We start from the raw sequence: 13,171 nt of genomic DNA on the forward strand, positions 1-13,171 counted from the left end.
GAAAAGGGGAAGAGAATAAAAGAGGGGAAGAGGAGGGAGAGGGAGAGGAGAGAGAAGGAAAGAAAGGAGGAAAAGGAAAGAAGAAAAAAGAAAGTAAGGAAAAAAGGGAAGGGAGGGAGGGAAGGAGGGAGGGGAAGGAAAGAAAGGAAGGAAGGGGGAGAGGGGGAGGGGGGGAGAGGAAGAAGAGAAAGGAGACAAAGGAGAGGAAGGAGAGAAAGGAAGGAAGGAATTTAGAAACCAATATTTAACAATTTTATTGGCACTCTTGACTTTACTATCCTGGGCTGTGTAGAACTCAGGAATTTTGAGGGCACAACTCTGTCCAACAGTATTAAAATCCCTTTCTGGCCGAGGCGGACGGATCACAAGGTCAGGAGATCGAGACCACGGTGAAACCCCATCTCTACTAAAAATACAAAAAATTAGCCGGGCGCAGTGGCGGGCGCCTGTAGTCTCAGCTACTCAGGAGGCTGAGGCAGGAGAATGGCGTAAACCCGGGAGGCGGAGCTTGCAGTGAGCTGAGATCCAGCCACCGCACTCCAGCCTGGGCAACAGAGCCAGACTCAGTCTCAAAAATAAAAAAATAAATAAAAATAAATAAAAATAAAAAATAAAATAAAATCCATTTCTATAATCCTTTCTTAGTATTTAGATGTCTTCACACATGCAACTCTAAAATGGAAACTTTTTTTTTTGAGACAGAGTCTTGCTGTGTCACCAGGCTGGAGTGCTGTGGTGCAATCTTGGCTCACTGTAACCTCCACCTCCTGGGTTCAAGCGATTCTCCTGCCTCAGCCTCCAGAGTAGCTGGGATTACAAGCATGCACCACCATCCCCCAGCTAATTTTTGTAGATACAGGGTTTCACCATGTCGGCCAGGCTGGTCTCGAATTCCTGACCTTAAGTAATCCACCCGCCTCAGCCTCCCAAAGTCCTGGGATTACAGGCATGAACCACTGTGCCCAGCCTAAAATGGGAACATCTTAAGAGAGAACAATCTTTTAAGATAGAGAAGGCTCTAAAACTGTTGAAAATATAAACAAGAAGAAATTAAATGCTATTACAGTTGTTACAAAGTTCCCAAAGACCCAAGCCCACAGAAATTTTATTGTCAGGGATCTGCATCCATATGGAATATTGTCTAAAACCGTATTTCAAATTGAACACTTACGTCCTGGGCTCTACTTCCTCTGCATCTAAGATAACTGGCCAAATTCCACGGAGTTAAGCATAGTGCCAGGCACCCAACAGTCTAACATTTGTTGAACAAATGATTTAGCAATGACTCTACATTCTCTGCGAAGTATCCAGAAATAAAACATTATGAATATCGGCCCACCTTGCTTTTGCAGAGGTCATGGTTAACCGGCCCTGAGTACAAAGCAAGCCTAAAGTGTTTACTCTCAGCACAAACTCTCTAAAATTAGTTGCCATCTCACCTGTTATACCCTTATACTCCAAATATTTCATAAAATACAGCAGACTCAAATAATACTAAATGGTACTAGAAGTGATGCTCAACAGGATCTCACGTTTATTGAGAAGTGATTAATGGTAAAAAGAAAGGCAATGCCCTTTCCTCATTGGCTGAACAAGAAACTGAAGAAACATTCACTACACGTTTTACAATATTTTTCTCTTCCAAAATGCATTTCTGTAAACGAGTTTTTACCACTGTTCTTAGCTTTGAAATCAAATTAATCCTGACTTAATCAGTATAATGTACAAGAACAGAACATTTCTTAGGACTCCTAGTACTTTACTTTGAGTAACAAAAGGTCAGAGAAAATGAACCACCCTTAAAGACACAACCTTGGGTAACACTGTTACATTCTCCCGGACAAAAATTCTTCATAAAAATGTTCTTCCAGTTCGGAAGGGTAAAATCAAATTCCCACTTTCTGGGGTGGATGCCCAAAACCTTCACAACTCAAGTGTTCTCCAAGTGCAAATGTCAAAATGGGAGGAGGAAAGGGTTTAAAAATTAGAGAAAACTGTATGCACTTACGGACTTAAAAATCCGAAAAACATAGTAAAAAGACAAAAAAACAAAGCATTATGCTCTGAAATCACAACCAAAGCCAAAATAAAAGGGACATTTTTCACCTAAACTACCTAGAGGGATTTTTTGTTTAGTTTTTTCTTTTTCTTTTTTTTTTTTCATTTTCCAGTTAAGTCCTATGTCTTTTGTGAAATTCCAATACTTAAACTGCAAGTCTGCAATCGTCTCTGAAGTCAGTGAAATTAAGAAAAAAGTCCCAATTCTCTTGAAGGTCATTTTTTCCTCTTAGGATATGCAGATGCAACCGTTGCTGCAGTCTGTGTAGAACTGCCTTTTATTTCCCACGACCTTGACGTTCCTACAGAGGTAAGAAAAAAGTGTTGAAATGGTTAAAAATTATCTGAACATGCTTGCTTATGAATTTAAAAACTTCACAAACTCAACAGAAATTTAATTATTTAGTATTAGAAAATTAATTATTCTAAGTAGAACATTCCCCACAAAGAAAAACTGGCTTTTACTTTGTTTTAAACACTTCAACATCTTAATGCAAAATTATTTTTGACTTGAAAATTCATTACATGCTTTCCTATGATACTGTTTAGATTAATACTTAGTTGTCAGGCCCCCCAAAAATATGGGCCTGATGGAAGTAACCCAAACATACATGACTGGTCAGATAAAGCAGCATACATACATACATAGTACACTAGAGTGTTAGAGTCAGACTGACCTAAATTCAATCCCAAACTAGTCCCAAGGCCTTGGACATACTCATAAGCCCTCAATTTCCTTTTCTGTAAAGTGAAGATAAGTATCTCACAGGGTTATGGAGAATTAATAAGCTGACATACAGAAAGCCCTTAGTCCACAGACGGGAGAAAAAAAAAAAAAAAACCCACACATCTGGCCTCTTTCCCTAGGGAGGTGGTAATCCAACTACAATACTTATGTTTTCCCTGAAATAAATCCCAATGCTCATTTTCTTAAGAATCACTGTTTATGGCTGGGCACGGTGGCTCACGCCTGTAATCCCAGCACTTTGAGAGGCAGAGGCAGGCGGATCATGAGGTCAGGAGATTGAGACTATCCTGGCTAACACGGTAAAAGCCCGTCTCTACTAAAAATACAAAAAAATTAGCCGGGCGTGGTGGTGGGCGCCTGTAGTGCCAGCTACTCAGGAGGCTAAGGCAGGGGAATGTGGTGAAACCAGGAGGCGGAGCTTGCAGTGAGCCAAGATCACACCACTGCACTCCAGCCTGGGCGACACAGCAAGACTGTCTCCCCCGCCCCCAAAAAAAAAATCACTGTCTTTCAGAAACTTATCTTAAATTCTTCCATTTCACACATTACTTCATGTACAGAATTTTTTTTTTTTTTTTTGAGATGGGAGTCTCACTCTGTAGCCCAGGCTGGAGTGCAATGGCGTGATCTTGGCTCACTGCAACCTCTGCCGCGCGGGTTCAAGCCATTCTCCTGCCTCAGCCTCCTGAATAGCTGGGACTACAGGCATCGCCACCATGCCTGGCTAATTTTTTGTATTTTTAGTAGAGCTGGGGTTTCACTTTGTTGGTCAGGCCGGTCTCGAACTCCTGACCTCGTGATCCGCTGGGCCTTGGCCTCCCAAAGTGCTGGGATTACAGGCGTGAGTTACTGTGACTGGCCTCAGAATTTTTTAAATTCTACATCTTTACTGAGAGGCAGGCGGATCATGAGGTCAAGACATGGAGACCATCCTGGCCAACATGGTGAAACCCCATCCCAACTAAAAATACAAAAATTAGCTGGGTGTGGTGGCATGTAACTGTAGTCCCAGCTACTCAGGAGGCTGAGGCAGGAGAATCACTTGAACCTGGGAGCTGGAGGTTACAGTGAGCCGAGACCGCACCACTGCACTCCAGCCTGGGCGACAGAGTGAACTCCATCGCAAAAAAAAAACAAAAAACAAAAAACTACATAATTTTTTTTTAAAGAATTTTTTTTCCATGTAAATGACTAGATTCACATGGATATTAAATGCAAAAGCATTAAGTGGCCAGTGGCACACATGCCTGAACTTACACACTTGTTCCCATTTTCCCTGTGGTAACTATGGCTCTGATGTCAGTATGGTTTCTAATAAAAATAGCAATTACCACTTATGGTACATGTCTGCAGTCCTAGCTATGATGATGCCACCACTGTACTCTAGCCTGGGTGGCAGAGCTGAGACCTTGTCTCTTACTTAAAAAAAAATTGGAGTTGATTGAAGTCAATTTTTTTAAAATTTTTTATTTACCCTTACCCTCTTAGTAAGCTATAAAGTCAACAGCATCTTGCTTATGTTGATTTTAAACTCACTTACCTGGTTTTATCTTTCATAATCCAGATGGATACAATTTACATAACCTCTCATGTATTACTGATCAGCATCTACTTTTGGCCTCAGGAAATCTAGACTCAGATGCATTTCTTGATTAAATCTCATTCCTCTTGCTTTTTTTTATTCTTTAAGGCAATAATTTTTGGCTCTTCTCCTTCTGTCCTTCAAGGTACAACTCAAAATCCCTTCCTTCTTTGAAACATCCATAACCACTATCGCTTTCAACGTCATTCCCCTAAATCTGCATCCACAAACTAAATTCAGTCTTGTTTTATTCGTAATAGTCCCAACTGGATCAAAAAGCAGAAAGCAAAGAACAGGTCTTCAACTAACTTCACTCAAAAACTGCTTACAAGTTAAGAAGTGGATAACAGGCTAAGATTGACTTTTTTTTTTTTTTTTTTTTGAGACGGAGTCTTGCTCTGTCGCCCAGGCTGGAGTGCAGTGGCCGGATCTCAGCTCACTGCAAGCTCCGCTTCCTGGGTTTACACCATTCTCCTGCCTCAGCCTCCCGAGTAGCTGGGACTACAGGCACCCGCCACCTCGCCCGGCTAGTTTTTTGTATTTTTTAGTAGAGACGGGGTTTCACTGTGTTAGCCAGGATGGTCTCGATCTCCTGACCTCGTGGATCCGCCCATCTCAGCCTCCCAAAGTGCTGGGATTACAGGCTTGAGCCACCGCGCCTGGCTAAGATTGACTTTTAAATAAAATTCCAGCTGGGTGCGGTGGTTCACGCCTGTAATCCCAGCACTTTGGGAGGCTGAGGCGGGCGGATTATGAGGTCAGGAGATCGAGACCATCCCGGCTAACATGGTGAAACCTCATCTCTACTAAAAATACAAAAAATCAGCTGGGCATGGTGGCGGGCACCTGTAGTCTCAGCTACTCGGGAAGCTGACGCAGGAGAATGGCGTGAACCCGGGAGGCGGAGCTTGCAGTGAGCTGAGATCCGGCCACTGCACTCCAGCCCGGGTGACAGAGCGAGACTCCGTCTCAAAAAAATAAAAAAATAAAAATAAATAAATAAATAAAATAAAACTTCAGTGTTTATATAATTACAGGCTGCGTGCGGTGGCTCATGCCTGTAATCTCAGTACTTTGAGGCCAAGGCAGGTAGATCACTGAAGGCCAGAGTTCGAGACCAGCCTGGGCCAGGTGGCAAAACCTCATCTCTACAAAAAAAAAAAAAATACAAAAATTAGCCAGTGTGCTAGCACACACCTATAGTCCCAGCTACTGGGGAGGCTGAGGCAGGAGGTTGCGGTGAGCCGAGACTGCACCACTGCACTCCAGTCTAGGAGATAGATGAAGATGAATTTAAATCAGGCACAGAGGGCTTACACCTTGTTCAGTCCCAGCTACTTGGGAGACTGAAGGCAACAGAATCATCTGAGCCCAGGAATTTGAGTCTGTAATGAACTATGATCACACCTGTGAATAGCCACTGAACTGCAGCCTAGAGAACATAGTGAGACCTCATCTTAAAAAAAAACAAAAAACAAAAAACATTAAGGCCCGGCACAGGGACTCACACCTGTAATCCTAGCACTCTGGGAGGCCGAGGAGGGTGGATCACCTGAGGTTAAGAGTTCGAGACCAGCATGGCCAACATGGCAAAACCTCATCTCTACTAGAAATAAAAAAATTGGGGCTGGGCGCAGTGGCTCACGCCTGTAACCGCAGCACTTTTGGAGACCGAGGCAGGTGGATCACAAGGTCAGGAGTTCAAGATCAGCCTGGGCAAGATGGTGAAATTCCGTCTCTACTAAAAATGCAAAAAAAATTAGCCAGGCATGGTGGTGGGCGCCTGTAATCCCAGCTACTCGGGAGGCTGAGGCAGAGAACTGCTTAAACCCAGGAGGCGGGGATGCAGTGAGCCAAGATCACGCCATGCCCTCCAGCCTGGGTGACAGAGCAAAACTACATCTCAAAAAAAATAATAAATTTAAAAAAATAAATAAAAATTAAAAATTGGGCCAGGCACGGTGGCTCATGCCTGTAATCTCAGCACTTTGGGAGGCAGAGGCGGGCAGATCATCTGAGGTCAGGAGTTTGAGACCAGCCTGACCAACATGGAGAAACCCCGTCTCCAGTAAAAATACAAAATTAGCCGCAGTTGTGGCACATACCAGTAAATCCCAGCTACTAGGGAGACTGAGGCAGGAAAATCACTTGAACCCGGGTGGCGGAGGTTGCACTGAGCCGAGAACGCACCACTGCACTCCAGCCTGAGCAGCAGAGCAAGCCTCCATCTCAAAAATAAAAAGTAAAAATAGGCCGGGCGCGGTGGCTCAAGCCTGTAATCCCAGCACTTTGGGAGGCCGAGACGGGCGGATCACGAGGTCAGGAGTTCGAGACCATCCTGGCTAACACGGTGAAACCCCGTCTCTACTAAAAAATACAAAAAGCTGGCTGGGCGAGGTGGCTGGCGCCTGTAGTCCCAGCTACTCGGGAGGCTGAGGCAGGAGAATGGCGTAAACCCGGGAGGCGGAGCTTGCAGTGAGCTGAGATCTGGCCACTGCACTCCAGTCCGGGTGACAGAGCGAGACTCCGTCTCAAAAAAAAAAAAGTAAAAATAAAAAATAACAAAGTAGTTCGGCCTGGTGGCAGGCACCTATAATGCCAGCTACTCAGGAGGCTGAGGCAGGAGAATTGCTTGAACCCAGGGGACAGAGGTTGCAGTGAACCAAGATCACGCCACTTCAGTCCAACCTGAGAAAAAGATCGAAACTCTTGTCTCAAATAAAAACATTAAAGATATTAACTAGGTCAGGCGCGGTGGCTCATACCTGTAATCCCAGCACTTTGGGAGGCTGAGAGGGGCGGATCACGAGGTCAGGAGATCGAGACCATCCTGGCTAACACGATGAAACCCCGTCTCTACTAAAAAATACAAAAAACTAGCCAGGCGTGGTGGCGGGCGCCTGTAGTCCCAGCTACTCGGAAGGCTGAGGCAGGAGAATGGTGTAAACCCAGGAGGCGGACCTTGCTGTGAGCTGAGATCCGGCCACTGCACTCCAGCCTGGGCAACAGAAAAAAAAAGATATAACTATGGGCCAGGCGCAGTGGCTCAAGCCTGTAATCCCAGCACTTTGGGAGACCGAGGCGGGCGGATCACGAGGTCAGGAGATAGAGACCATCCTGGCTAACACGGTGAAACCCCATCTCTACTAAAAATCCAAAAAAATCAGCCGGGTGTGGTGGCAGGCACCTGTAGTCCCAGCTACTTGGGAGGCTGAGGCAGGAGAATGGCGTGAACCTGGGAGGCAGAGCTTGCAGTGAGCGGAGATCGCGCCACTACACTCCAGCCTGGGCGACAGAGCAAGGTTCTGTCTCCAAAAAAAAAAAAAAAAAAAAGATATTAACTATGAATTAGGAAACTACAAGTCCAGACAGATCTGGTCTGTGGCTTCAATAGCCAGAAATAATGTCCACACCTCTATCCACCCCTTTACCTTAGCCCCTCCTCACTTTAAATCTATGATTACAAAATAGAAAACTCGGTCGGTGCAGTGGCTCACGCCTGTAATTCCAGAATTTTGGGAGGCTGAGGCAGGTGGATCACCTGAGGTTAGTAGCTCAAGACAGGCCTGGCCAACATTGTGAAACCCCATCTCTACTAAAAACACAAAAATTAGGGGAGCGTGGTGGCACACGCCTGTAGTCCCAGCTACTTGGGAGGCTGAGGCAGGAGAATCAATCACTTGAACCCAGGTCAGCCAAGATCGTGCCACTGCACTCAAGCCTGGCCAGCAGAGCTAGACTCTGTCTCAAAAATAAAAAAGAAAAATAAAATAAAATAGAAAATTCAGTCTCTGGAGGAAATATACAAAAAGCCATAAGGTGGCAATGTTAAAGTCTGCACATATACAATCTCTTCATATACATAATATAGTAAATCTGCCTATTTGGCTTTCCTCTATTTAAGCTTATAACCTTTCTACTTACTACTGCACTGTTCCATCCCTCCCTCTCCCTTCACTTTTAAGTGGGCCATAAAACACAACTGAGGCATATGCATATTTACTTGGATATAATTTTATTAACATTAAAATCTGGTAAATGTTTATCCCTCCCACAAAATTAAATCTATAGAGCTCTCAACTAGTTTTTCCTATGCCCCCATGAACCTTGAAAGAAACCCAAAGTTCAGCACCCCAGATGATAATATAAAATGCTTAGACGGAGTCTCACTCTGTTGCCCAGGCTGGAGTGCAGTGGCATGATCTCCGCTCACTGCAAGCTCCGCCTCCCGGGTTCAAGCAATTCTCATGTCTCAGCCTCCCCAGTAGCTGGGATTACAGGTGTACACCAACACGCCTGGCTAGGTTTTGTATTTTTAGTAGAGATGGGGTTTCACCATGTTGGCCAGGCCAGTCTCCAACTCCTGGCCTCAAGTAATCCACCCACCTCAGCCTCCCAAAGTGCTGGGATTACAGGCATGCACCACCGTACTCAGTCCCCTTTTTTATCCTTGAAACTGTATTTTAATGTACATTTTCTGTGTTTAGATACACAAATACTTATCATTGTGTTACAACTGCCTATACTATTCAGTACGGTAACATGCTGTACAGGTTGGTAGCCTAGGAGCAACAGACTATACCATATAGCCTAAGTGTGTAGTAGGCTCTACCATCTAGGTTTCTGTAAGTCTACAATGTTCACAGGACAAAATCACCGGACAATGCATTTTTCGGAACATATCCCTATCGCTAAGAGGTGCATGATTGTATATCTAGTCTTCCTATTAACCCAATTAGGTATTTTCCCTAAGTTTTAAAGATATTTAGACTCAGATGATTTTCCTTATTCAGTATTCATGACAGCAGCAGCTATGAAACCAACTCTTCCTCCAGAGCCCTGGGCCTTTCCAGTACCTATACATTTATTATCAAGACCACAAAATCCATAATTCAGGCTCTACCAATATCAACTTTATATATGCAAATTTAAAACACAAGAGAATCACCTGTAGAGCCGATAAAATGCAAATTCCAAGGCCTTACCTGCAAATATGCTCATTCAGTAGGTAAGGGAGAACAAGAATCTCAAAGTAAGAACTCTCAGAGGATACTTTTTGTACTAACTGAAAAACTTCTCTTCAATCATTTCTAATCCTACAAGAAATACCTAGGGAGCTCACTAAATAAAATTTCTAATTTAGTTAAGTTTGTAAGTAGAATCCAGGTTATCAATATATTTTTTAAACTGTCAAGGTGACTCAAAAGTTGTTTTAAATCAGTTACCATTTTTTGGAATTTATACACTGAAGCTCTCGCATCCAGGTCCACCATACTCCCCTCTCCTCACCACTGTGCAGGCCCACAAACTCAACTAAAGTAACTTTTGCCATAATGTTGAATTAGCCAAGAACTTATCTGGGCTCTAATTCTAGCTCTGCCACCAAAGTGAGGTAACCTGGCAGTTCATGTATAACATGACAATGGGGTAGACTAAAACAGTCCTACTTACAATAACCTGTCGCTGTGCATTACCCAGAATCGTTTACACTCTTCCTTATTCCTGCTGCCTGTAATTAGCAGCAACTTTCACACCCTTCAGCAAATGGTCATGGAGGTCATATGGAATAGATCTAATTCACTCCATTTTGATACCTGGGATGGGAAAATTAAAACTGAGTGCTTACCCCATCTCTACTAAAATACAAAAAATTAGCCAGGCATGGTGGCGGCACCTGTGGTCCCAGCTCCTCGCGAGGCTGAGGCAGGAGAATGGCGTGAACCCGGGAGGCGGAGCTTGCAGTGAGCCAAGATCACGCCACTGCACTCCAGCCTGGGCGACACAGCGAGACTCCGTCTCAAAAAAAAGAAACTGAGTGCTTAAATATTTACGTTTCAACTAATTACATTCTCTTTATATGTCCACAAAGAGGTGACTGGCTACAGGCATTAGCAGATACTAAAACACAGTTAGCAATTTCATTATTATTATTTTTTTGGAGACAGGGTCTCACTCTGTTGCCCACACTAGGGTGCAGTGGTACGATTCTGGTTCACTGCAGCCTCAATCTCCGGGGCTCAGGTGATACTTCCACCTCAGCCTCCCAGGCAGCTAGGACCACAGGTGCTAATTTCTTTTTATTATTTGCTGCCCATGCTGGTCTCCAACTCCTAGGTTCAAGTGATCCTAGGTGGTTTACAGGTGTAAACCACCCTTCCCAGTCAATTAGCAATTTTAAATAAGTATGAAGATATAGCATGACCTAAAAACAGAAAGAGCCTTGTGGTAAAACAAATCCCAGTTCTACTTCCTAGGCAGTGATCTAGTTTTTCCTTATTGAATCTCAGGTCTTTACCTGGAAGATGAAGATAGTCTTCACTCTTTTACAGCATTATTACAAGAGATTGAGGATATATGACAAGTGCCTTATAGATATCCAGCAAATGCCTAAATATGTGTAAATATTATACCTAAAGCACTAAGAAAAAGAGGATGAAATGAACACTATATACAAGATGATTATAACTGTATAAACTAATTACACAGGTAAAGAAAAAACGCCAAGATGAGTAGTTTTGTTGTAGTACAGGAATTATGGGTGATTTCTTTCATTTTCTACACTTTTTATAATTTGGTTACATTTTACAATAAAAACAAATGCAAAACTTGCAAATATTTATAGTTTGCACATTGCAAGATTTTTACATGCAAACGCTTAAGTTCTATATGCTATCCACACCTTACTCAAAAAAAAATGCACATAAAGAGCTTTTAAGTCTATCTTCTTTCTGTCTTTTTTTTTTTCTTTTGTGGAGAACGGGGTCTCGCTGTATTACCCAGGCAGGTCTCGAACTCCTGGGCTCAAGCTATCCTCCCGCCTCTGCCTCCCTGAGAGCTGGGATTACAGGCGTGAGCCACTGCGCCCGGCTAAGTCTATCTTCTTAAAATGGCTTCATGTAGTAGACCAAGTGATACAGGCAAAATTTGAACTCTGACATATGCAGTAGGCATACTGAACATCTCATAAGAATCACCACAAATTGCAATACCAAGTGCAAATGAGTTGGAAAGTAGAACAACTGTCAGTCTGTCCCTTCCCGCTCTATATCCAACAGTTCACACAGGGGATTGGCCATTTTCTTCATCTTTCTGTCTTTTCCTGCCCATCCTTTTAGACCCAACTCAATAAGTCTTCCATAAAAATTTCTCGGTAACTCTAGCTCTTGCTATTCTTCTATACTTGGTCTTACACTGTCAGTTAGTACTTTAATACATGCTGCCCTAGAATGTTTCATTTGATACACTGTAATTCCTTGATATCTTTTCCCAATGGCAAACTGGAGTTAAATCAGTTCAACAAAGGACGATCTGTTTATTCGGCAAGGGATGAAAAGCATTAGGGTACTACTTACTAGGCCCAGGAACTAGAATTTGGTCCACGAGGTGGCAGCAGCATGCATATTTAAACTGTTACCTGCTTTGTGTAGGAGAAAGAAGGAACAATCTGAACTACCACTTTTTCCTTGCTCATGTGCAGACTTACAGGATTTCAATGATGAATGTAAAAAAGCAGAAGAGAACATGTTTGCCCTAACTCAAAAACAGACCTTTTTTTTCTCCTCTACATAAAACTCCTAAGGAACTACAAAAACAGTCCTTCATCATGCTGTCCTTTAAAGGCAGGCAGGCAAAGTCAATGCTGTAAGCCTTCCCTATCACCCTCCTGGGTAACTCTTCCTCGTCCCTCCAAACCTGCGCACAGACTAAATAACCCAACATCTTTAGAAGAGATGCTGAACTTGCTGAATCCTCATACTTCTCCCATCTCAAAACAGATCCCTCTACCTCATCTTCCATGCATCATTCCCATTTTTAAAAATTCATTGTCGGGCAGGGCATGGGGGCTCACGCCCGTAATCCCAGCACTTTGGGAGGCCGAGGTGGGTGGATCATGAGGTCAGGAGATTGAGACCATCCTGGCAAACACGGTGAAACCCTGTCTCTACTAAAGATGCAAAAAGTTAGCCGGGCGTGGCAGTGGGCACCTGTAGTTCCAGCTACTCAGGAGACTGAGGCAGGAGAATGGTGTGAACCCGGGAGGCGGAGCTTGCAGTGAGCCAAGATCATGCCACTGCACTCCAGCCTGGGCGACTGAGCGACACTTCGTCTCAAAAAAAAAAAAAAAAAAAAAAAAATTCACTGTCGTCTAGTGTTTCAAATTATGCTTCATAGGAGAGATGCTTCAGGTATCTTCTGGGAGAAAGGAAGCTGAACATGTAGAAATCGTTCATGAGGTTCCAAGAAAAGTTTCGTTTGGAGGGAAAAAAAGAATTCCAATGCTTAAAAACTGTTATGGGGGTAATCTTTACTTCTGTAGGTAAGCAGAATGGCTCATACTTAAATGATTCTTGATTTAAACGATTCCTGCATTGCCAATTAGCCCTTGTCCCACAAATGTTCAAGCATGGAAAAACAGCAGTCCTCCCTGGATTAATCTTTAGCCACATTAAAATCAGAATGCTGCCATTCTTCATATTCAACTCTGTATTTCAGACATTTTTATATAGTCTAATTTACCAAAACAGCCCATACTAGGCAAACAAAAGAGCTTTATAATAGCTTGTTAAGGCTTGGAACACAGAGGTTGAAAGATACTGATTCTGCGAGTACAAAGAGGTTAGAAAGATAAAGAAACATGCAGAGACTTTTGAATGAAGTATGGAGATCAAAACTTTCAAGTCCCTAACAGCAAAGCAGCTTTTTATTCAATAGACATCATTGGCATCTGCAGTCATCTGTTACCTCTCTGTAGCCTCTGAGTAAGTGTACTCTATCCTACTGCT

General features: G+C 43.3%; 1 protein-coding gene across 1 annotated transcript in view; it reads right to left on the bottom strand.

Annotated features, from left to right (window-relative positions):
- Window positions 1-1,511: 1,511 nt before the first annotated feature.
- YTHDF2 (YTH N6-methyladenosine RNA binding protein 2) overlaps window positions 1,512-13,171 on the bottom strand; it is a 33,644-nt gene continuing 21,984 nt past the window's right edge. Inside the window, exon 5 of the mRNA XM_033227477.1 lies at window positions 1,512-2,360. Coding sequence (XP_033083368.1) covers window positions 2,337-2,360 — 24 coding nt within the window. The 3' untranslated portion in view covers window positions 1,512-2,336. The remainder of the gene's footprint in view (window positions 2,361-13,171) is intronic.

Source organism: Trachypithecus francoisi, unplaced genomic scaffold, assembly GCF_009764315.1.
Source record: "Trachypithecus francoisi isolate TF-2019V2 unplaced genomic scaffold, Tfra_2.0 Lachesis_group12, whole genome shotgun sequence".
NCBI lineage: Eukaryota > Metazoa > Chordata > Mammalia > Primates > Cercopithecidae > Trachypithecus > Trachypithecus francoisi.